Raw genomic sequence first — 27353 nt, 5'->3', positions numbered from 1 at the left:
CTCGCTCATACTAGCTCACCTCCATTACTACTACTAGCTCATACTAGCTCACCTCCATTACTACTACTCGCTCATACTAGCTCACCTCCATTACTACTACTAGCTCACCTCCATTACTGCTACTAGCTCACCTCCATTACTACTACTAGCTCACCTCCATTACTACTACTAGCTCATACTAGCTCACCTCCATTACTACTACTCGCTCATACTAGCTCACCTCCATTACTACTACTAGCTCATACTAGCTCACCTCCATTACTACTACTCGCTCATACTAGCACACCTCCATTACTACTACTAGCTCATACTAGCTCACCTCCATTACTACTACTCGCTCATACTAGCTCACCTCCATTACTACTACTAGCTCATACTAGCTCACCTCCATTACTACTACTCCCTCATACTAGCACACCTCCATTACTACTACTAGCTCATACTAGCTCACCTCCATTACTACTACTCGCTCATACTAGCTCACCTCCATTACTACTGCTAGCTCATACTAGCTCACCTCCATTACTACTACTCGCTCATACTAGCTCACCTCCATTACTACTACTAGCTCATACTAGCTCACCTCCATTACTACTACTCGCTCATACTAGCACACCTCCATTACTACTACTAGCTCATACTAGCTCACCTCCATTACTACTACTCGCTCATACTAGCTCACCTCCATTACTACTACTAGCTCATACTAGCTCACCTCCATTACTACTACTCCCTCATACTAGCACACCTCCATTACTACTACTGGCTCATACTAGCTCACCTCCATTACTACTACTAGCTCATACTAGCTCACCTCCATTACTACTACTCGCTCATACTAGCACACCTCCATTACTACTACTCGCTCATACTAGCTCACCTCCATTACTACTACAGGCTTATATTAGCTCACCTCCATTACTACTACTCGCTCATACTAGCTCACCTCCATTACTACTACCGGCTCATACTAGCTCACCTCCATTACTACTACCGGCTCATACTAGCTCACCTCCATTACTACTACTAGCTCATACTAGCTCACCTCCATTACTACTACTCGCTCATACTAGCACACCTCCATTACTACTACTCGCTCATACTAGCTCACCTCCATTACTACTACAGGCTTATATTAGCTCACCTCCATTACTACTACTCGCTCATACTAGCTCACCTCCATTACTACTACCGGCTCATACTAGCTCACCTCCATTACTACTACTAGCTCACCTCCATTACTACTACACGCTCATACTAGCTCACCTCCATTACTACTACTCGCTCATAGTAGCTCATCTCCATTACTACTACCGGCTCATACTAGCTCACCTCCATTACTACTACTAGCTCATACTAGCTCACCTGCATTACTACTACTCGCTCATACTAGCTCACCTCCATTACTACTACACGCTCATACTAGCTCACCTCCATTACTACTACTGGCTCATACTAGCTCACCTCCATTACTACTACACGCTCATACGAGCTCACCTCCATTACTACTACACGCTCATACTAGCTCACCTCCATTACTACTACTCGCTCATACTAGCTCACCTCCATTACTACTACTGGCTCACCTCCATTACTACTACTGGCTCATACTAGCTCACCTCCATTACTACTACTGGCTCATACTAGCTCACCTCCATTACTACTACTGGCTCATACTAGCTCACCTCCATTACTACTACTCGCTCATACTAGCTCACCTCCATTACTACTACTAGCTCATACTAGCTCACCTCCATTTCTACTACTGGCTCACCTCCATTACTACTACTCGCTCATACTAGCTCACCTCCATTACTACTACTCGCTCATACTAGCACACCTCCATTACTACTACTCGCTCATACTAGCTCACCTCCATTACTACTACTACCTCATACTAGCTCACCTCCATTACTACTACCCGCTCATACTAGCTCACCTCCATTACTACTACTCGCTCATACTAGCTCACCTCCATTACTACTACTCGCTCATACTAGCTCACCTCCATTACTACTACCGGCTCATACTAGCTCACCTCCATTACTACTACTCGCTCATACTAGCTCACCTCCATTACTACTACCGGCTCATACTAGCTCACCTCCATTACTACTACCGGCTCATACTAGCTCACCTCCATTACTACTACCCGCTCATACTAGCTCACCTCCATTACTACTACTAGCTCATACTAGCTCACCTCCATTACTACTACCGGCTCATGCTAGCTCACCTCCATTACTACTACTGGCTCATGCTAGCTCACCTCCATTACTACTACTCGCTCATACTAGCTCACCTCCATTACTACCACTCGCTCATACTAGCTCACCTCCATTACTACTACACGCTCATACTAGCTCACCTCCATTACTACTACTACTCGCTCATACTAGCTCACCTCCATTACTACTACTACCTCATACTAGCTCACCTCCATTACTACTACTGGCTCACCTCCATTACTACTACTGGCTCATACTAGCTCACCTCCATTACTACTACACGCTCATACTAGCTCACCTCCATTACTACTACTGGCTCATACTAGCTCACCTCCATTACTACTACTCGCTCATACTAGCTCACCTCCATTACTACTACTCGCTCATAGTAGCTCACCTCCATTACTACTACACGCTCATACTAGCACACCTCCCTTACTACTATTCGCTCATACTAGCTCACCTCCATTACTACTACTACCTCATACTAGCTCACCTCCATTACTACTACCCGCTCATACTAGCTCACCTCCATTACTACTACTCGCTCATACTAGCACACCTCCATTACTACTACTCGCTCATACTAGCTCACCTCCATTACTACTACCGGCTCATACTAGCTCACCTCCATTACTACTACTGGCTTACCTCCATTACTACTACACGCTCATACTAGCACACCTCCATTACTACTACTCGCTCATACTAGCTCACCTCCATTACTACTACTACCTCATACTAGCTCACCTCCATTACTACTACTCGCTCATACTAGCACACCTCCATTACTACTACCGGCTCATACTAGCTAACCTCCATTACTACTACTACCTCATACTAGCTCACCTCCATTACTACTACTGGCTCACCTCCATTACTACTACTCGCTCATACTAGCTCACCTCCATTACTACTACTCGCTCATACTAGCTCACCTCCATTACTACTACTCGCTCATACTAGCTCACCTCCATTACTACTACACGCACATACTAGCTCACCTCCATTACTACTACATGCTCATACTAGCTCACCTCCATTACTACTACTCGCTCATACTAGCTCACCTCCATTACTACTACTAGCTTATACTAGCTCACCTCTATTACTACTACTAGCTCATACTAGCTCACCTCCATTACTACTACCGGCTCATACTAGCTCACCTCCATTACTACTACACGCTCATACTAGCTCACCTCCATTACTACTACTCGCTCATACTAGCTCACCTCCATTACTACTACACGCTCATACTAGCACACCTCCATTACTACTACTAGCTCATACTAGCTCACCTCCATTACTACTACTCGCTCATACTAGCTCACCTCCATTACTACTACACACTCATACTAGCACACCTCCATTACTACTACTCGCTCATACTAGCTCACCTCCATTACTACTACTCGCTCATACTAGCTCACCTCCATTACTACTACTAGCTCATACTAGCTCACCTCCATTACTACTACTCGCTCATACTAGCACACCTCCATTACTACTACTCGCTCATACTAGCTCACCTCCATTACTACTACACGCTCATACTAGCTCACCTCCATTACTACTACTCGCTCATACTAGCTCACCTCCATTACTACTACACGCACATACAAGCTCACCTCCATTACTTCTACACGCTCATACTAGCTCACCTCCATTACTACTACTCGCTCATACTAGCTCACCTCCATTACTACTACTACTAGCTCATACTAGCTCACCTCCATTACTACTACACGCTCATACTAGCTCACCTCCATTACTACTACTCGCTCATACTAGCTCACCTCCATTACTACTACACGCACATACTAGCTCACCTCCATTACTACTACACGCTCATACTAGCTCACCTCCATTACTACTACTCGCTCATACTAGCTCACCTCCATTACTACTACTCGCTCATATTAGCTCACCTCCATTACTACTACTGGCTCACCTCCATTACTACTACTGGCTCATACTAGCTCACCTCCATTACTACTACTAGCTCATACTAGCTCATCTCCATTACTACTACCGGCTCATACTAGCTCACCTCCATTACTACTACACGCTCATACTAGCTCACCTCCATTACTACTACACGCTCATACTAGCACACCTCCATTACTACTACTAGCTCATACTAGCTCACCTCCATTACTACTACACGCTTATACTAGCACACCTCCATTACTACTACTAGCTCATACTAGCTCACCTCCATTACTACTACTAGCTCACCTCCATTACTACTACTAGCTCACCTCCATTACTACTACACGCTCATACTAGCTCACCTCCATTACTACTACCGGCTCATACTAGCTCACCTCCATTACTACTACACGCTCATACTAGCTCACCTCCATTACTACTACACGCTCATACTAGCACACCTCCATTACTACTACTAGCTCATACTAGCTCACCTCCATTACTACTACTAGCTCATACTAGCTCACCTCCATTACTACTACACGCTCATACTAGCTCACCTCCATTACTACTACACGCTCATACTAGCACACCTCCATTACTACTAGCTCATACTAGCTCACCTCCATTACTACTACACGCACATACTAGCTCACCTCCATTACTACTACACGCACATACTAGCTCACCTCCATTACTACTACTAGCTCATACTAGCTCACCTCCATTACTACTACTCGCTCATACTAGCTCACCTCCATTACTACTACTCGCTCATACTAGCTCACCTCCATTACTACTACTCGCTCATACTAGCTCACCTCCATTACTACTACTCGCTCATACTAGCTCACCTCCATTACTACTACTGGCTCATACTAGCTCACCTCCATTACTACTACTGGCTCATACTAGCTCACCTCCATTACTACTACTAGCTCATACTAGCTCACCTCCATTACTACTACCGGCTCATACTAGCTCACCTCCATTACTACTACACGCTCATACTAGCTCACCTCCATTACTACTACACGCTCATACTAGCACACCTCCATTACTACTACTAGCTCATACTAGCTCACCTCCATTACTACTACACGCTTATACTAGCACACCTCCATTACTACTACTAGCTCATACTAGCTCACCTCCATTACTACTACTAGCTCACCTCCATTACTACTACACGCTCATACTAGCTCACCTCCATTACTACTACCGGCTCATACTAGCTCACCTCCATTACTACTACACGCTCATACTAGCTCACCTCCATTACTACTACACGCTCATACTAGCACACCTCCATTACTACTACTAGCTCATACTAGCTCACCTCCATTACTACTACTAGCTCATACTAGCTCACCTCCATTACTACTACACGCTCATACTAGCTCACCTCCATTACTACTACACGCTCATACTAGCACACCTCCATTACTACTAGCTCATACTAGCTCACCTCCATTACTACTACACGCACATACTAGCTCACCTCCATTACTACTACACGCACATACTAGCTCACCTCCATTATTACTACTAGCTCATACTAGCTCACCTCCATTACTACTACTCGCTCATACTAGCTCACCTCCATTACTACTACTCGCTCATACTAGCTCACCTCCATTACTACTACTCGCTCATACTAGCTCACCTCCATTACTACTACTCGCTCATACTAGCTCACCTCCATTACTACTACTGGCTCATACTAGCTCACCTCCATTACTACTACTGGCTCATACTAGCTCACCTCCATTACTACTACTGGCTCATACTAGCTCACCTCCATTACTACTACACGCACATACTAGCTCACCTCCATTACTACTACTAGCTCATACTAGCTCACCTCCATTACTACTACACGCTCATACTAGCTCACCTCCATTACTACTACACGCTCATACTAGCTCACCTTCATTACTACTACTCGCTCATACTAGCTCACCTCCATTACTACTACTACTAGCTCATACTAGCTCACCTCCATTACTACTACACGCTCATACTAGCTCACCTCCATTACTACTACTCGCTCATACTAGCTCACCTCCATTACTACTACACGCACATACTAGCTCACCTCCATTACTACTACACGCTCATACTAGCTCACCTCCATTACTACTACTCGCTCATACTAGCTCACCTCCATTACTACTACTCGCTCATACTAGCTCACCTCCATTACTACTACTGGCTCACCTCCATTACTACTACTGGCTCATACTAGCTCACCTCCATTACTACTACTAGCTCATACTAGCTCATCTCCATTACTACTACCGGCTCATACTAGCTCACCTCCATTACTACTACACGCTCATACTAGCTCACCTCCATTACTACTACACGCTCATACTAGCACACCTCCATTACTACTACTAGCTCATACTAGCTCACCTCCATTACTACTACACGCTTATACTAGCACACCTCCATTACTACTACTAGCTCATACTAGCTCACCTCCATTACTACTACTAGCTCACCTCCATTACTACTACACACTCATACTAGCTCACCTCCATTACTACTACCGGCTCATACTAGCTCACCTCCATTACTACTACACGCTCATACTAGCTCACCTCCATTACTACTACACGCTCATACTAGCACACCTCCATTACTACTACTAGCTCATACTAGCTCACCTCCGTTACTACTACTAGCTCATACTAGCTCACCTCCATTACTACTACACGCTCATACTAGCTCACCTCCATTACTACTACACGCTCATACTAGCACACCTCCATTACTACTAGCTCATACTAGCTCACCTCCATTACTACTACACGCACATACTAGCTCACCTCCATTACTACTACTCGCTCATACTAGCTCACCTCCATTACTACTACTAGCTCATACTAGCTCACCTCCATTACTACTACTCGCTCATACTAGCACACCTCCATTACTACTACTCGCTCATACTAGCTCACCTCCATTACTACTACCGGCTCATACTAGCTAACCTCCATTACTACCTCATACTAGCTCACCTCCATTACTACTACTGGCTCATACTAGCTCACCTCCATTACTACTACTCGCTCATACTAGCTCACCTCCATTACTACTACTCGCTCATACTAGCTCACCTCCATTACTACTACTCGCTCATACTAGCTCACCTCCATTACTACTACACGCACATACAAGCTCACCTCCATTACTTCTACACGCTCATACTAGCTCACCTCCATTACTACTACTCGCTCATACTAGCTCACCTCCATTACTACTACTACTAGCTCATACTAGCTCACCTCCATTACTACTACACGCTCATACTAGCTCACCTCCATTACTACTACTCGCTCATACTAGCTCACCTCCATTACTACTACACGCACATACTAGCTCACCTCCATTACTACTACACGCTCATACTAGCTCACCTCCATTACTACTACTCGCTCATACTAGCTCACCTCCATTACTACTACTCGCTCATACTAGCTCACCTCCATTACTACTACTGGCTCACCTCCATTACTACTACTGGCTCATACTAGCTCACCTCCATTACTACTACTAGCTCATACTAGCTCATCTCCATTACTACTACCGGCTCATACTAGCTCACCTCCATTACTACTACACGCTCATACTAGCTCACCTCCATTACTACTACACGCTCATACTAGCACACCTCCATTACTACTACTAGCTCATACTAGCTCACCTCCATTACTACTACACGCTTATACTAGCACACCTCCATTACTACTACTAGCTCATACTAGCTCACCTCCATTACTACTACACGCTCATACTAGCTCACCTCCATTACTACTACCGGCTCATACTAGCTCACCTCCATTACTACTACACGCTCATACTAGCTCACCTCCATTACTACTACACGCTCATACTAGCACACCTCCATTACTACTACTAGCTCATACTAGCTCACCTCCATTACTACTACTAGCTCATACTAGCTCACCTCCATTACTACTACACGCTCATACTAGCTCACCTCCATTACTACTACACGCTCATACTAGCACACCTCCATTACTACTAGCTCATACTAGCTCACCTCCATTACTACTACACGCACATACTAGCTCACCTCCATTACTACTACACGCACATACTAGCTCACCTCCATTACTACTACTAGCTCATACTAGCTCACCTCCATTACTACTACTCGCTCATACTAGCTCACCTCCATTACTACTACTCGCTCATACTAGCTCACCTCCATTACTACTACTCGCTCATACTAGCTCACCTCCATTACTACTACTCGCTCATACTAGCTCACCTCCATTACTACTACTGGCTCATACTAGCTCACCTCCATTACTACTACTGGCTCATACTAGCTCACCTCCATTACTACTACACGCACATACTAGCTCACCTCCATTACTACTACTAGCTCATACTAGCTCACCTCCATTACTACTACACGCTCATACTAGCTCACCTCCATTACTACTACACGCTCATACTAGCTCACCTTCATTACTACTACTGGCTCATACTAGCTCACCTCCATTACTACTACACGCACATACTAGCTCACCTCCATTACTACTACACGCACATACTAGCTCACCTCCATTACTACTACACGCTCATACTAGCTCACGTCCATTTCTACTACTCGCTCATACTAGCTCACCTCCATTACTACTACTCGCTCATACTAGCTCACCTCCATTACTACTACTCGCTCATACTAGCTCACCTCCATTACTACTACTAGCTCACCTCCATTACTACTACCTCATACTAGCTCACCTCCATTACTACTACTACCTCATACTAGCTCACCTCCATAACTACTACACGCACATACTAGCTCACCTCCATTACTACTACTCGCTCATACTAGCTCACCTCCATTACTACTACTACCTCATACTAGCTCACCTCCATAACTACTACACGCACATACTAGCTCACCTCCACTACTACTACACGCACATACTAGCTCACCTCCATTACTACTACTCGCTCATACTAGCTCACCTCCATTACTACTACTACCTCATACTAGCTCACCTCCATTACTACTACTGGCTCACCTCCATTACTACTACCTCATACTAGCTCACCTCCATTACTACTACACGCACTTACTAGCTCACCTCCATTACTACTACTACCTCATACTAGCTCACCTACATTACTACTACTGGCTCACCTCCATTACTACTACCTCATACTAGCTCACCTCCATTACTACTACACGCACTTACTAGCACACCTCCATTACTACTACTACCTCATACTAGCTCACCTACATTACTACTACTGGCTCACCTCCATTACTACTACCTCATACTAGCTCACCTCCATTACTACTACACGCACTTACTAGCTCACCTCCATTACTACTACTACCTCATACTAGCTCACCTCCATTACTACTACTGGCTCACCTCCATTACTACTACCTCATACTAGCTCACCTCCATTACTACTACACGCACTTACTAGCTCACCTCCATTACTACTACTACCTCATACTAGCTCACCTCCATTACTACTACTAGCTTATACTAGCTCACCTCTATTACTACTACTAGCTCATACTAGCTCACCTCCATTACTACTACCGGCTCATACTAGCTCACCTCCATTACTACTACTGGCTCACCTCCATTACTACTACTAGCTCACCTCCATTACTACTACCTCATACTAGCTCACCTCCATAACTACTACCTCATACTAGCTCACCTCCATTACTACTACCTCATACTAGCACACCTCACAGATTTGTGAATGGGGCTAAATGACAAACTAGGCTCTGATTTACTGACAAACTCAGCTCTGCTACACGTTCAAAGAAGAAAGGAGAAAAGTGAAACCGCTGTATCTCGGGTAAATTATCTTGTAAGCTCGCTCACGATGGGGGTGTGAATACTTTCTAACAAGCCGGCATCCAGCCTAAGTAGTAATAACCTGCAGCTCCTGCCGTCGGATCAGACAATGCTCCTTCCTTTGTTTCCCGCTCACATCACTAATCCCCTGCCGCCCCTTTAATTTGGACCTTACTCGTTATCACACACCCGGCATGGGGCAGCGCTAAGCTGCGGCGCTTTGTCTCGCCGTGCCCCTTTCTCCGCGCTGTTCGGAGAGGTACCAGGTCGCTGTAGAACAAAACGCCGTGCCTTTGTCTGATGCCCCCCCGGCTCGTGAGGCCAAAGACTTCATTAACTGATGGCTGCTGTCAATTAGCTGCAAATCCCCTCCCAGTGAGAGCCTATTAGTGCGAGATGACCTGAAAACAAGTGCCATCACCCCCAGTGGTCTCGCATTAATTAAATAGGACCCCTCCGAGACGGCTGCCCACTGAGCAGCAGGAAAACACTCATGGGGTGACAGGCACGGCCCGGCGAGGAGGGGTCAGGCTCCCCGGAATCCCGGCTCACAGAGAGATAATATTTGTGGTGATTAACCAGAAATCTAGTTAACCTCTGCTCATTAATTATGTGTATTCCCACGGAATCCATGTCCGATGGCGCTGACCTCCGCCCGCAGCCGGGGCTTTGATTACCGGCCCGTGTAATGTAGGCTGGGGAGGGGGCATGGTGCCAAATACCAGGGAGATGATGGCTGGACGGGGAGGGGGAACCATCAAGCCAGCAGTAGTCGTGCCGCACATTGTAGGCCCCGGCGTGCCAGGCGACAGGGTCTGATGTGCCCTCGTGGCACAGAACAGCATTTTCCCACTATCTAAGATTTGGCAGATTTGGTTTCGCCGCGGCGAGCTTTGTCCGGTGTTCACATTGTGCAATCGGTTTTCCTTAATGACGCGTTGCTGTTATTTGTGCCAAATTTGCCAACACGTCGCATTATATTATAATATCCATCTCCGTCTACAGACCTTTTTTATTTTTGGTATTTTTCGCCTGTTTTTACTTTGCACTTTACTTTTCTTTTAATTTGTGCCTTTTTTATAGTGCATTTTATACGTGTCCGCCTGATTTTTCCATTTGTTATTGTGGGTGAGAGGTTTGGAGTTTTCACATGTTTGCGGATGATTCATCAGTTGCGAGGTTTATAAATGTTTATAAATGTTCTCGTCCTCCGGACAGATTTTATGGGAGTTTTTTTTTTTTTTTTTAAGTTTTGTGTGACTTTTTATGCTACAAAGTCATAAAACAAACAAAAAAAAAAAAATTAGATTTTTTTCCGAAAATTTGCTGAACCCCTTGCACCATTTTGAAAAATTTGGCGCAAAAAATATCAATGAATATCACAATGTCATAAAAGTGACTTAAAATAACACACAAATGATATAAAAAGTCCTAACTATGAATGGGAGAAAGTAAAAACCCAACATCAGTGGACAATGTTATCAGCAGCCTTTATTCTGGAGGGACGGGAGGCGGCAAAAGAAATCGGCGAGAAGTTTAATGATATTTCTTAAGAAGAAATGGGATCTGGGGGGAAAGTAATCTCACGTTTTACCTGTTACCAAATGAAAATTTGCTTTTTTTTCAAAGTTTTTATTAAAACATTTTACAGATTAGAAGGAATTACTATAATTAAAAATTGGTTTTTTAGCCTATTAAGTAAAAATATTAATATTAGTATTACTGTATTACTATTATTACTACAGCTTTATTACTATTTATTGTTTTTATTATACTATTATTGCTATTACTAATTGAATAAAATAAATTATAAAATAATAATACCAATAATAAAATCTAATAATATAATAAAATCTAATAAATAATATTAAAATGAAATAATAATAATGTAAAATAATAAATATCATAATGAAGTAATAATCAAAAAATAACAATAGGAAAATAATAAGCACAATATATTAAAATAATAATGGAATATAATTAATAATCTAATAATGAAATAATGAAAAAAATTGAGAAATAATAATATAATAAATATAATAAATAATATTAAAATGAAATAATAATGTAAAATAAATAATATCATAATGAAGTAATAAAGAAAAAATAACAATAGGGAAATAATAAGAACATTATATTAAAATAATAATAGAATATAATAAATAATATAATAATGAAATTACAAAAACTGGTAAATATGGATTATTAGATGCAAACATTTCCAAATAAATTATAAATTATTTTCCCAGGGTGTTTTTTGTCCAGGATTATACAAACAGCACCACACCTGCTTACAGGTTGCACGTGGTATTGCAGCACATCCTTAATGTTGCAGAACAAACCAGATACAACAGGAAAGGGAGTTATGTTTTCGTAACTCTGGACCACCCCTTTAAATGTGACGAGCTGCCTGACTTTTAGCTTTTCTTAGCCTCATGAATAAATAGAAAGATGTAATAATTTGTGTACAAGCAGGGTCACGTGCTGTCATCAGGATAGACTATGGGATAAGTGATGGACGGTGTGTCAGTGGGGGTGGGGCTCTGACAACTTCTCATCAGTGGGTATTAAGCTACATGAAGGTACACCTTAGACACGTCTGCACAGGTAAGATGGGGGGTAAAATCATCGCAGGATTCCTCTGGCCAGAGTAGATCCACTGTATTCTGGCTGATGCAGGCTCTGCGGGGGTGGAGCCTAAGTTTCCCATTGGTGTTCTTTGACTGTGACAAGCTCCACCCCTGAGGTCTTGCATCAGGTATTTCTGGCTAAAGTCTTCCTTTATTTAGGGCACAGCGGATTTAGAAAGTTTTCCCTTCTGTACCTAGAACTTAAAGGCATTGAACGTCTGCCGATTTTCCATGAACGATGCCATTTTAGTCTGTGGTTGGTGTCTGGGCAGATCTGGCACTATCCATGACCTCACGTTCCCCTCCTATGTGTAGTGTGCTGCCCGTATTTATATCAGACCCTGTATATAAGTCATGAAGATACAACAAGAAACCCATCTCCCAGAATGCAGCACAGCAGAAGGTACCGCCTCAGAGGAGCTTAGATACATAGTTGGCGGTGCAATGTGTCATGTGCCGGTCAGACGGAGAGGTCGTGCAATGTGACCGTTGTAACTCCGCCGGCGGACAGAGGACTGCGGACGCAGCGCGAGGACTGCGGGTAAATGAGGCCAATTAGTCAGCGATCACTTTCTTATTAGTAATTGTTGCTTGTTAATTGGCCGACATGCGGGAGAACGGCCGGCGACCATATTGGTCAGCGATACAGTGAGATGACATCTCAGGGGCATCAGGTGTACGGTCAGGGGTGTCAGGTGTACTCACTGCTATAGAGACCGCGCTGACGACAGCTCCAGTGTATCCCAGAATGAACTTGGACGTGGGAGAAGGCTGCAAAACAGGAGGAGACAGTCAGCAGGTGTGCGTCAGTCAGCAGGGGTGCGTCAGTCAGCAGGAGTGCGTCAGTCAGCAGGGATGCGTCAGTCAGCAGGGATGCGTCAGTCAGCAGGAGTGCGTCAGTCAGCAGGGATGCATCAGTCAGCAGGCGTGCGTCAGTCAGCAGGGATGCGTCAGTCAGCAGGAGTGCGTCAGTCAGCAGGAGTGCGTCAGTCAGCAGGAGTGCGTCAGTCAGCAGGAGTGCGTCAGTCAGCAGGGGTGCGTCAGTCAGCAGGGGTGCGTCAGTCAGCAGGGGTGCGTCAGTCAGCAGGGGTGCGTCAGTCAGCAGGGGTGCGTCAGTCAGCAGGGGTGCGTCAGTCAGCAGGGGTGCGAAAGTCAGCAGGAGTACGTCAGTCAGCAGGTGTGCTTCAGTCAGCAGGGGTGCGTCAGTCAGCAGGGGTGCGTCAGTCAGCAGGAGTGCGTCAGTCAGCAGGAGTGCGTCAGTCAGCAGGGGTGCGTCAGTCAGCAGGGGTGCGTCAGTCAGCAGGGGTGCGTCAGTCAGCAGGGGTGCGTCAGTCAGCAGGGGTGCGTCAGTCAGCAGGGGTGCGTCAGTCAGCAGGAGTGCGTCAGTCAGCAGGGGTGCGTCAGTCAGCAGGGGTGCGTCAGTCAGCAGGGGTGCGTCAGTCAGCAGGGGTGCGTCAGTCAGCAGGGGTGCGTCAGTCAGCAGGGATGCGTCAGTCAGCAGGTGTGCGTCAGTCAGCAGGGATGCGTCAGTCAGCAGGTGTGCGTCAGTCAGCAGGTGTGCGTCAGTCAGCAGGTGTGCGTCAGTCAGCAGGGATGCGTCAGTCAGCAGGGATGCGTCAGTCAGCAGGGATGCCGCCCACAACAACCCTGCCATCCCGCAGAATGAAAACTTGCACAACTCTACAATATACGTCATGCTTCCGTCCCAGGACTTTCAGGATCTCTGCTTGCTGCCGGTGAATGAGGAGATCTTATATTCCAGACCTGATACTGCTCACAGCTGAGGGTTTGTCACAGTTGCATTCCATCCTCCGTCCTGGATTCTAGCGACAGATTGGAGCAAATGATCAACACAGGATTTTATTTTTTTGCAGTTGATTGTTTTACTTCCTGGATAATCCTGTAGAGGGGATACCACTGTAACAAACCCTCAGCTGTCAGAAGCATTTAGTATGGACAGCGTGTTCTATCTGCTGCTATTCACTGACAACAACCAGAGCTCCTGAAATAAAACCCAGACAGTGGACTGATGACATGCAGCATGAGAAAAAGTCTGTGCTCAAGAGTTTTCTTACATAGGCCAGAAAAAGATAAGAGGGTCTGATGGCACAATGATAACTATGGGGCACAGCGGGGGGAAGAAGTGTTGTCATAGGGGCACTAGGAGGCTGGGAGCGTCACCTCTGGCACATTGCGAATACATCATGTTATCACTGCTCTATAACTGCTGGATATATAGAGGAGATTGTAGTGAAGTTTAAAGGGGTTGTCCCCGGGCCTTATCACAGGATAAGAGAGAACCAAGACTGGTGAACAGCAAATAATCCTGAGCAACCCTCTGCACTGTCACACATCCCCATAGAGGTGAATGGAGCAACGGTCACACGTTTTCTAACGTACAGCAGTCTGGAGCACAACGATGATCAGATACACTTGTCACAAACCTGCAATAACTACATAGATGATGATGAGGATGATGATATAAAGAGGAGATAATCACTGACAGCAAGCAGAGCTATTGAAAAAGGCAAAGGAGGGAAACAAAGTGTCGGACATGGTTCAGGAAGTGGAAGGCGGAGGATGGGGGTGGGCCGAGGGTGGCGGTGGGCCGAGGGTGGCGGTGGGCCGAGGGTGGCGGTGGGCCGAGGGTGATGGTGGGCCGAGGGTGGCGGTGGGCCGAGGGTGGCGGTGGGCCGAGGGTGGCGGTGGGCCGAGGGTGATGGTGGGCCGAGGGTGGCGGTGGGCCGAGGGTGATGGTGGGCCGAGGGTGGCGGTGGGCCGAGGGTGGCGCTACTTACCCCTCCCAGCGATGCGCAGACAGAAAAGAAGGACAGTGGGAAAAGAAAGTGAAAGAGAGCAGATGAGATGAAATGTCCACGGATCCGGTGAGCACGGATGGAGGAGGTGATGACAAGAGCAGTATGGAGACCAGACCCCGAGTCCTCGGACAATCAGCCCCGGGGGTCCGCAGGGAGACACGGTCCTCACCTTGCTCGCGTTGCGATTTGCATAGTTGACACCTGCATTGTGACTCTGATTCAACCACTGCGGAAGAGAAAAGCAGAGAGTTATGGCTACCACCGCACTGCTGAGGGTGGCCCCCGAGGCCCGGGACCCCAGGGATCGTCCACTGCTGTACACATCACTCCGAATCATTATTTCATGTAACTTCCCAATATGAATTGTATGTGCACAGGAAGTGTTGTCATAGGGACGCAGAGGGAGAAGCTGTGGAATGTTAATCTTCTTTAGTGCCCTCAGACCGTGCGGACACAGTGCAGCGGCTCCGGGGTGGGATCATGGGCTCCATGGTGGGATCACGGGCTCCGTGGTGGGATCACGGGCAGTGTGCACAGGGGATCCGCAGGTTCTGTGACAGGCGCCCTGTTTACCGCACTGAACAGACGGCCCCCGATCCACGCAGGAGTTATCAAAGCCCACGGCAGCTTTCTAAATGTCACTATGGTGGTGTCAGCGACAAACACATGTCACCGGCTGTGAGTGGGATCAGCGCTCGGCGGAGTAACCCCTTCACTGCCACACGCTATCCGGCGGAAACCGCGAGGTGTAGAATGGACGAGAAGCTCACACTATAATCCAGGCCTCGGAGAGGAGGGAGGCGCAGCTCACCCACCGAAACCGCCTGCAAGGAACTCAAACCTGCACACGCCCACCGACCTGAGCCCGAACCTGCACACGCCCAGCGATCTAAGCCCGAACCTGCACACACCCAGCGACCTGAGCCCGAACCTGCACACGCCCAGCGATCTAAGCCCGAACCTGCACACGCCCAGCGACCTGAGCCCGAACCTGCACACACCCAGCGACCTGAGCCCGAACCTGCACACGCCCAGCGACCTGAGCCCGAACCTGCACACACCCAGCGACCTGAGCCCGAACCTGCACACACCCACCGACCTGAGCCCGAACCTGCACACGCCCAGCGATCTAAGCCCGAACCTGCACACGCCCAGCGATCTAAGCCCGAACCTGCACACACCCAGTGACCTGAGCCCGAACCTGCACACACCCACCGACCTGAGCCCGAACCTGCACACGCCCAGCGATCTGAGCCCAAACCTGCACACGCCCAGCGATCTAAGCCCGAACCTGCACACGCCCAGCGATCTAAGCCCGAACCTGCACACGCCCAGCGATCTAAGCCCGAACCTGCACACGCCCAAAGATCTAAGCCCGAACCTGCACACGCCCAGCGATCTGAGCCCCAACCTGCACACGCCCAGCGACCTGAGCCCGAACCTGCACACGCCCAGCGATCTAAGCCCGAACCTGCACACACCCAGGGATCTAAGCACAAACTTGCACACGCCCACCGATAAAAGCCCGAACCTGCACACATCCACCGACCTGAGCCCGAACCTGCACACGTCCACCGACCTGAGCCCGAACCTGCACACGTCCACCGACCTGAGCCCGAACCTGCACACGTCCACCGACCTGAGCCCGAACCTGCACACGTCCACCGACCTGAGCCCGAACCTGCACACGTCCACCGACCTGAGCCCGAACCTGCACACGTCCACCGACCTGAGCCCGAACCTGCACACGTCCACCGACCTGAGCCCGAACCTGCACACGTCCACCGACCTGAGCCCGAACCTGCACACGTCCACCGACCTGAGCCCGAACCTGCACACGTCCACCGATCTGAGCTCGAACTTGCACACGCCCAGCGATCTAAGCCCGAACCTGCACACGTTCACTAATCGGAGCCCGAATCTGCTAACGCCGACCGATCTAAGCCTGAACATGGACATGTCCACCGATCTGAGCCTGAACCTTTATATGTAGCAGTATTACAGTATTCTTTTACATAGGGGGCAGTATTATAGTAGTTATATTCTTGTACATAGGGGCAGTATTATAGTAATTATATTCTTGTACATAACGGGCAGTATTATAGTAGTTATATTCTTGTACATAGGAGCAGTATTATAGTAATTATATTCTTGTACATAACGGGCAGTATTATAGTAGTTATATTCTTGTACATAGGGGCAGTATTATAGTAGTTATATTCTTGTACATAGGGGGCAGTATTATAGTAGTTATATTCTTGTACATAGGAGGCAGTATTATAGTAGCTATATTGTTGTACATAGGCGTAATATTATAATAGTTATATTCTTGTACATAGGGGGCAGTATTATAGTAGCTTTATTCTTGTATATAGGGGCCAGTATTATAGTAGTTATATTCTTGCACATAGGGGCGGTATTACAGTAGTTATATTCTTGTACATAGAGGCAGTATTATAGTAGTTATATTCTTGTACATAGGGGGCAGTATTATAGTAGTTATATTCTTGTACATACGGGCAGTATTATAGTAGTTTTATTCTTGTACATATAATGCTGCCCCTATGAAGAAGAATAAAACGACTATAATACTACCCCTATGTGTAAGAATATAACTACTATAATACTGCCCCAATGTACAAGAATATAACTACTATAATACTGCCCCAATGTACAAGAATATAACTACTATAATACTGCCCCTATGTACAAGAATATAACTACTATAATACTGCTCCTATGTACAAGAATATAACTACTATAATACTGCTACTATGTACAGGAATATAACTACTATAATACTGCCCCCTATGTACAAGAATATAACTATTATATTACTGCCCATATGTACAAGAATATAACTACTATAATACTGCCCCCATGTACAAGAATATAACTATTATAATACTGCCCATATGTACAAGAATATAAATACTATAATACTGCCCCCATGTACAAGAATATAACTACTATAATACTGCCCATATGTACAAGAATATAACTACTATAATACTGCTCCTATGTACAAGAATATAACTACTATAATACTACCCCTATGTACAAGAATATAACTACTATAATACTTAATACTGCCCCTATGTACAAGAATATAACTACTATAATACTGTACAAGAATATAACTACTATAATACTGCCCATATGTACAAGAATATAACTACTATAATACTGCCCCCTATGTACAAAAATATAACTACTATAATACTGCCCCTATGTACAGGAATATAACTACTATAATACTGCCCCTATGTACAAGAATATAACTACTATAACACTGCTCCTATGTACAAGAATACAACTACTATAATACTGCCCCTGTGTATAAGGATATAACTACTATAATACTGCTCCTATGTACAAGAATATAACTACTATAACACTGCTCCTATGTACACGAATATAACTACTATAATACTGCCCCCTATGTACAAGAATATAACTACTATAATACTGCCCCTATGTACAAGAATATAACTACTATAATACTGCCCCTATGTACAAGAATATAACTACTATAATACTGCCCCTATGTATAAGGATATAACTACTATAATACTGCTCCTATGTACAAGAATATAACTACTATAATACTGCCTCTATGTACAAGAATATAACTACTATAATACTGCCCCCTTTATACAAGAATATAACTACTATAATACTGCTCCTATATACAAGAATATAACTCCTATAATACTGCCCCCTATGTACAAGAATATAACTACTATAATACTGCCCCTATATACAAGAATATAACTACTATAATACTGCCCCTATGTACAAGAATATAACTACTATAATACTGCCCCTATGTACAAGAATATAACTACTATAATACTGCCCCCTTTATACAAGAATATAACTACTATAATACTGCCTCTATGTACAAGAATATAACTACTATAATACTGCTCCTGTGTACAAGAATATAACTACTATAATACTGCTCCTATGTACAAGAATATAACTACTATAATACTGCCCCCTATGTACAAGAATATAACTACTACAATACTGCTCCCTATGTACAAGAATATAACTACTATAATACTGCCCCCTATGTACAAGAATATAACTACTATAATACTGCCCCTATGTACAAGAATATAACTACTATAATACTGTCCCCTATGTACAAGAATATAACTACTATAATACTGCTCCTATGTACAAGAATATATCTACTATAATACTGCTCCTATGTGCAAGAATATAACTACTATAATACTGCCCCTATGTACAAGAATATAACTACTATAATACTGCCCCTATGTACAAGAATATAACTACTATAATACTGCTCCTATGTACAAGAATATAACTACTATAATACTGCCTCCTTTGTAGAAGAATATAATTTAACCTTTTCCTGGCCCACGTCACTTGTCGTTTCCGCCTCTTACCTGCCAGAAGACTGTAGATGTCAGGGTCTGATTTGGCAGCAGAAGACCCACAACCTGTAGAAGACAATACAAGACATTTACTATAGAGAGTGACGATGAATCGCAGGGTCTGATCTTGTAATCCGGATTATGGGATGTCTCTGTTCCAGTGCCCGATTACTGGAAGGTATCCACAGTACGACTACTCCGGGCAGCGCTTGGTTATAGAGCAGGAGATGTACTGAGGCATGCGATATGTGAATGTGGCACATCTAAATATATCCGGGGTTCGTTCACCTCCGTGGACAATTTCTCAGTGAAGCGCGGTGTGCAGAGCACCGCCGTCAGTCCGTATGATGCCAACTTCAGACAACACTGGATTATAGATACACACTATAGAGCCACCCATAATCTGCTACCCAGTGATCCAGTAGTGGGCTCTGAGATGCTGGGATGTATCAAAAAAAGAAAGAAAACGTAAAAAAAAAAAAATCTAAAAATAAAAACTGTCTGTCCTTTTAATGTTTTCTCCATAAATCAATAATAAAAGTAAAAATAAAAAACTCTGCAATACATCATAGCACAACAATCTGCATCTTTCTCCTCCTGGATTGATCTCATTCTCTGCTAAATTGTGTCTTCAGCTAATACAGACTTTCCCATTACAGAGATAGGAGACGGCAGCTGGTGCTCATTAAGTTCTATGGAGCTTGCAGCAGATTGTCTGTGTCTGCCACTAGGTGCTCCTCCCTGTGTGTCTGCCTCTAGCTGCTCCTCCCTGTGTGTCTGCCACTAGCTGCTCCTCCCTGTGTATCTGCCTCTAGCTACATAGTTACATAGTTAGTAAGGCCGAAAAAAGACATTTGTCCATCCAGTTCAGCCTATATTCCATCATAATAAATCCCCAGATCTACGTCCTTCTACAGAACCTAATAATTGTATGATACAATATTGTTCTGCTCCAGGAAGACATCCAGGCCTCTCTTAAACCCCTCAACTGAGTTCGCCATCACCACCTCCTCAGGCAAGCAATTCCAGGTTCTCACTGCCCTAGCTGCTCCTCCCTGTGTGTCTGCCTCTAGCTGCTCCTCCCTGTGTGTCTGCCTCTAGCTGCTCCTCCCTGTGTGTCTGCCTCTAGCTGCTCCTCCCTGTGTGTCTGCCTCTAGCTGCTCCTCCCTGTGTGTCTGCCTCTAGCTGCTCCTCCCTGTGTGTCTGCCTCTAGCTGCTCCTCCCTGTGTGTCTGCCTCTAGCTGCTCCTCCCTGTGTGTCTGCCTCTAGCTGCTCCTCCCTGTGTGTCTGCCACTAGCTGCTCCTCCCTGTGTGTCTGCCTCTAGCTGCTCCTCCCTGTGTGTCTGCCACTAGCTGCTCCTCCCTGTGTGTCTGCCACTAGCTGCTCCTCCCTGTGTGTCTGCCACTAGCTGCTCCTCCCTGTGTCTCTGCCTCTAGCTGCTCCTCCCTGTGTGTCTGCCTCTAGCTGCTCCTCCTTGTGTGTCTGCCACTAGCTGCTCCTCCCTGTGTGTCTGCCACTAGCTGCTCCTCCCTGTGTGTCTGCCTCTAGCTGCTCCTCCCTGTGTGTCTGCCACTAGCTGCTCCTCCCTGTGTGTCTGCCACTAGCTGCTCCTCCCTGTGTGTCTGCCTCTAGCTGCTCCTCCCTGTGTGTCTGCCTCTAGCTGCTCCTCTCCTATCTTTCTGCTTTCAAGCTCCTTCCCCTCCGCCTCTAGCTACGTCCCCCTCCGCCTCTAGCTACGTCCCCCTCCGCCTCTAGCTACGTCCCCCTCCGCCTCTAGCTACGTCCCCCTCCGCCTCTAGCTACGTCCCCCTCCGCCTCTAGCTACGTCCCCCTCCGCCTCTAGCTACGTCCCCCTCCGCCTCTAGCTACGTCCCCCTCCGCCTCTAGCTACGTCCCCCTCCGCCTCTAGCTCCGTCCCCCTCCGCCTCTAGCTCCTTCCCCCTCCGCCTCTAGCTCCTTCCCCCTCCGCCTCTAGCTCCTTCCCCCTCCGCCTCTAGCTCCTTTTCCTCCCCTTCTAGGCTCCTTCCCCTCCCCCTCTAGGCTCATTCCCCTCCCCCTCTAGGCTCATTCCCCTCCGTCTCTAGACCCTTCCCCTGTCTCTAGCTCCTTCCTCTCCCGTGTCTGCCTCTAGCTCCTCCCATCTCCATCGAAGCTTAGAAGCACCAACGGTCATCTCTTTTCTCACTCAATACATAGAATTTTCCCTCCAACGGAGAGTAAAATATAAAGACAGGAGGAGAAAGCAGTGGATTCCTCTGATAATATTTCTTACAGTTTCTTATTTTCTCATTGATTCACAAAATAATAATTACACTGATGGTGACTTTAAAAATTTGGAGATTTTTTTATGATTTAATAGAATTGGTTTATAACTAAAGATGTCCCTGATACCAATCAGAGCACGGAGGCATTGGGGTCTCTAAGAACATGGGGTGATTGAGGGGTCCCACGGTGACATCTATGGGCAATGGTGGCAGTGACTGCAATGTGAACAGGGCAGACGATGGGCACAGTAATGTCGGAAGTCCGACAGATTGGGGGCTGTAGTAATAGGTCATCAATGGTGGGACGACATCCGTGGATCTGATACGTAGTCAAACCCCAATGATGAGGGACCTGGAGGATAACATGTGGCCCCTGAGGCCCCCCGCACTGCGGCATTACACTCGGGGTGTGGAGAGCCGTGTGCCGCCACTACAGTGCATGGTCCCTGACTGTTTGCACAGGTGACGAGGGCCGCCGGGAGGACGGATGCCCCCGAGGGCCAGTTAACTAGTTGGCTGATAATTGCTCGGCAGAACATTTCAATCACAGTGACGGACGCACATTAGTGTAATGGCCGGACATGTCTGGCCGCAGGACACGGCAGGTGTGAGGTGCGGGCCCCTGTCACTTCCGCCAGCGTCTTTGAAGCTGTAATTGACGGTGAAGTGAAAGTTTAATGGAGGCCGACGTGGCCAGTGACAACACGTATCGGAGTCGTCCCCACATTACATCCATATATCACTATGTAGAGGAACTGCTCTGTACATCTTACGTAGACCCCATGGTGGACCCCCGGGGGTGAAGAGCAGGGGTGAAGAGTCAGAGAGCAGCTCCTCACTTTGGCTTCACATAAGTGGTGTAAAATAAGAGGGATGGAGGAATAACAGCCAGGGATGACGACCAGGGGTGACAGCCAGGGATGACGACCAGGGGTGACAGCCAGGGATGACAGTCAGGGGTGACAGCCAGGGATGACAGTCACGGGTGACAGCCAGGGATGACAGTCAAGGGTGACAGCCAGGGATGACAGTCAAGGGTGACAGCCAGGGATGACAGTCAAGGGTGACAGCCAGGGATGACAGTCAAGGGTGACAGCCAGGGATGACAGTCAAGGGTGACAGCCAGGGATGACAGTCATGGGTGACAGCCAGGGATGACAGTCATGGGTGACAGCCAGGGATGACAGTCAAGGGTGACAGCCAGGGATGACAGTCATGGGTGACAGCCAGGGATGACAGTCATGGGTGACAGCCAGGGATGACAGTCAGGGGTGACAGCCAGAGATGACAGTCAGGGGTGACAGCCAGGGATGACAGTCAGGGGTGACAGCCAGGGATGACAGTCAAGGGTGACAGCCAGGGATGACAGTCAGGGGTGACAGCCAGGGATGACAGTCAGGGGTGACAGCCAGGGATGACAGTCAGGGGTGACAGCCAGAGATGACAGTCAGGGGTGACAGCCAGGGATGACAGTCATGGGTGACAGCCAGGCATGACAGTCAAGGGTGACAGCCAGGGATGACAGTCAGGGGTGACAGCCAGAGATGACAGTCAGGGGTGACAGCCAGAGATGACAGTCAGGGGTGACAGCCAGGGATGACAGTCAGGGGTGACAGCCAGGGATGACAGCCAGGGATGACAGTCAAGGGTGACAGCCAGGGATGACAGTCAAGGGTGACAGCTAAATGTGGTTTAGGTCCACCTTTTGCAGCGATTACAGCCTCAATTCTCCGAGGTATGGATTCATACAAGGTGTGAATTGTTTCCAAAGGAATTTTAGCCCATTCTGCAGTTATAAACCCTCCAGTTCTTTGAGCGACGATGGCGGTGGAAATCGACGTCTAACTTGAATCTCTAAAATAGACCATAAATGCTCAATAATGTTGAGGTCTGGGGATTGTGGGGGCCAGATGAGATGCTCAACTTCATTAGAATGTTCCTCGTGCCATGCTTTAACGATTCTAGCTGTATGAATTGGTGCATTATCATTCTGAAAGATGGCGTTCCCCTCCGGGAACAGTGCTTGGACCATTGGATGCACTTAGTCGCCCAAAATGCCTAAATAATCTCGGCTGTTAATTCTTCCATGAAGGGATATCATTGGCCCGGCGGATCTCCACGACATAGCACCTTAGATCATCACAGAACCTCCACCATGTTTTACGGTTGGGAGAAGGCAGTCTGGATGGAATGCTTCTTTCGGCTGTCTCCAAACGTACACTCGGCCGGAGGTCGGAAATAGGGTAAACAATGATTCGTCTGAGAATATCACATGTTTCCACTGCTCGAGGGACCAATTCTGGAGGTTTCTACACCACTCTAAACACTTGGAAACATTTGTCATTGAGAGCAGCGGTTTTCTAATTGCAGCTCTTCCGTGGAATCCAGATTTGTGCAGCTCCCGAGGAACAGTTTTCGTGGAAACTGGGTTCTGTAGGTGTTTATTGAGCTCAGCAGTGATTTTCGGAGCTGTGGTCTTGTGATCCTCTCTCACAATTTGCTTTAGAGTCCGACGGTCTCTCTGTCATCTTTGACTTTCGGCCGGACCTGTGCTTTGCTGCGGACGATTTTCCTTCTCTTTCAAACGCAGTCATTACTTTGGAGACAGTACCTCTTGACACGCCGAGCATTCGGGCACTGTTACACTAGCCCCTGCAATACGAGCACCAACAATTTGGCCTCTTTCAAAATCCGAGAGGTCTGCCATTGATATCAGGTTCTCATCAATGTTCTTACAATTATGCAAAACAAACAGTTAATTTACATACACATATCACATGACACAAGTAATCAACTACAAAACATTACCATATGTTACGGTTTGCATGTTTATAACATGTTCGAAGATTATGATGCCAAAACGTTAGATGTTTCCATTTTGTCCAACCCCTGTACATGATAAGATCCTATCTGCAGCCACCACTAGGGGGAGCTCCCTATATAACAGAGATACATGATAAGATCCTATCTGCAGTCACCACTAGGGGGAGCTCCCTGTATACAGAGATACATGATACGATCCTATCTGCAGCCACCACTAGGGGGAGCTCCCTATATACAGAGATACATGATAATATCCCGTCTGCAGTCACCACTAGGGGGAGCTCCCTGTATACAGAGATACATGATAAGATCCTGTCTGCAGCCACCACTAGGGGGAGCTCCCTGTATACAGAGATACATGATAAGATCTTATCTGCAGCCACCACTAGGGGGAGCTCCCTGTATACAGAGATACATGATAAGATCCTGTCTGCAGCCACCACTAGGGGGAGCTCCCTGTATACAGAGATACATGATAAGATCCTGTCTGCAGCCACCACTAGGGGGAGCTCCCTGTATACAGAGATACATGAGAATATCCTGTCTGCAGCCACCACTAGGGGGAGCTCCCTGTATACAGAGATACATGAGAAGATCCTGTCTGCAGCCACCACTAGGGGGAGCTCCCTGTATACAGAGATACATGAGAAGATCCTGTCTGCAGCCACCACTAGGGGGAGCTCCCTGTATACAGAGACACATGATAAGATCCTGTCTACAGTCACCACTAGGGGGAGCTCCCTGTATACAGAGACACATGATAAGATCCTGTCTACAGTCACCACTAGGGGGAGCTCCCTGTATACAGAGATACATGATAAGATCCTGTCTGCAGCCACCACTAGGGGGAGCTCCCTGTATACAGAGATACATGATAAGATCCTGTCTGCAGCCACCACTAGGGGGAGCTCCCTGTATACAGAGATACATGAGAATATCCTGTCTGCAGCCACCACTAGGGGGAGCTCCCTGTATACAGAGATACATGAGAAGATCCTGTCTGCAGCCACCACTAGGGGGAGCTCCCTGTATACAGAGATACATGAGAAGATCCTGTCTGCAGCCACCACTAGGGGGAGCTCCCTGTATACAGAGACACATGATAAGATCCTGTCTACAGTCACCACTAGGGGGAGCTCCCTGTATACAGAGACACATGATAAGATCCTGTCTACAGTCACCACTAGGGGGAGCTCCCTGTATACAGATATACATGATAAGATCCTGTCTGCAGTCACCACTAGGGGGAGCTCCCTGTATACAGAGATACGTGATAAGATCCTGTCTGCAGCCACCACTAGGGGGAGCTCCCTGTATACAGATATACATGATAAGATCCTGTCTGCAGTCACCACTAGGGGGAGCTCCCTGAATACAGAGATACATGATAAGATCCTGTCTGCAGCCACCACTAGGGGGAGCTCCCTGTATACAGAGATACATGATAAGATCCTGTCTGCAGACACCACTAGGGGGAGCTCCCTGTATACAGAGATACATGATAAGATCCTGTCTGCAGACACCACTAGGAGGAGCTCCCTGTATACAGAGATACATGATAAGATCCTGTCTGCAGTCACCACTAGGGGGAGCTCCCTGTATACAGATATACATGATAGCATTCTGTCTGCAGCCACCACTAGGGGGAGCTCCCTGTATACAGAGATACATGATAAGATCGTGTCTGCAGCCACCACTAGGGGGAGCTCCCTGTATACAGAGATACATGAGAAGATCCTGTCTGCAGCCACCACTAGGGGGAGCTCCCTGTATACAGAGATACATGATAAGATCGTGTCTGCAGCCACCACTAGGGGGAGCTCCCTGTATACAGAGATACATGATAAGATCCTGTCTGCAGCCACCACTAGGGGGAGCTCCCCGTATACAGAGATACATGATAAGATTCTGTCTGCAGTCACCACTAGGGGGAGCTCCCTGTATACAGAGATAGATGATAAGATCCTGTCTGCAGCCACCACTAGGGGGAGCTCCCTGTATACAGAGATACATGATAAGGTCCTGTCTGCAGCCACCACTAGGGGGAGCTCCCTGTATACAGAGATACATGATAAGATCCTGTCTGCAGTCACCACTAGGGGGAGCTCCCTGTATACAGAGATACATGATACGATCCTATCTGCAGCCACCACTAGGGGGAGCTCCCTGTATACAGAGATACATGATAAGATCTTATCTGCAGCCACCACTAGGGGGAGCTCCCTGTATACAGAGATACATGAGAAGATCCTGTCTGCAGCCACCACTAGGGGGAGCTCCCTGTATACAGAGATACATGAGAATATCCTGTCTGCAGCCACCACTAGGGGGAGCTCCCTGTATACAGAGATACATGAGAAGATCCTGTCTG

The 27353-nt window shown here is 46.8% G+C and overlaps 1 protein-coding gene across 5 annotated transcripts in view; it reads right to left on the bottom strand.

The window, feature by feature from the left end:
- The window catches only part of SFXN5 (sideroflexin 5), a 317212-nt gene that overhangs the window by 210913 nt on the left and 78946 nt on the right, over nt 1-27353 (bottom strand). For all 5 annotated transcript variants that reach the window (XM_077280329.1, XM_077280330.1, XM_077280333.1 and 2 more), the window contains 3 exons: nt 19907-19960; nt 15655-15711; nt 13372-13437 (listed from right to left, as the gene is read on the bottom strand). In XM_077280329.1, the coding sequence (XP_077136444.1) occupies nt 13372-13437; nt 15655-15711; nt 19907-19960 (177 nt within the window). The remainder of the gene's footprint in view (nt 1-13371; nt 13438-15654; nt 15712-19906; nt 19961-27353) is intronic.

Source organism: Ranitomeya variabilis, chromosome 1 (assembly GCF_051348905.1).
Source record: "Ranitomeya variabilis isolate aRanVar5 chromosome 1, aRanVar5.hap1, whole genome shotgun sequence".
Lineage (NCBI taxonomy): Eukaryota > Metazoa > Chordata > Amphibia > Anura > Dendrobatidae > Ranitomeya > Ranitomeya variabilis.
The sequence above is the reverse complement of the archived record's forward strand: the minus strand, read 5'-3'. Positions and strand labels throughout refer to the sequence as shown.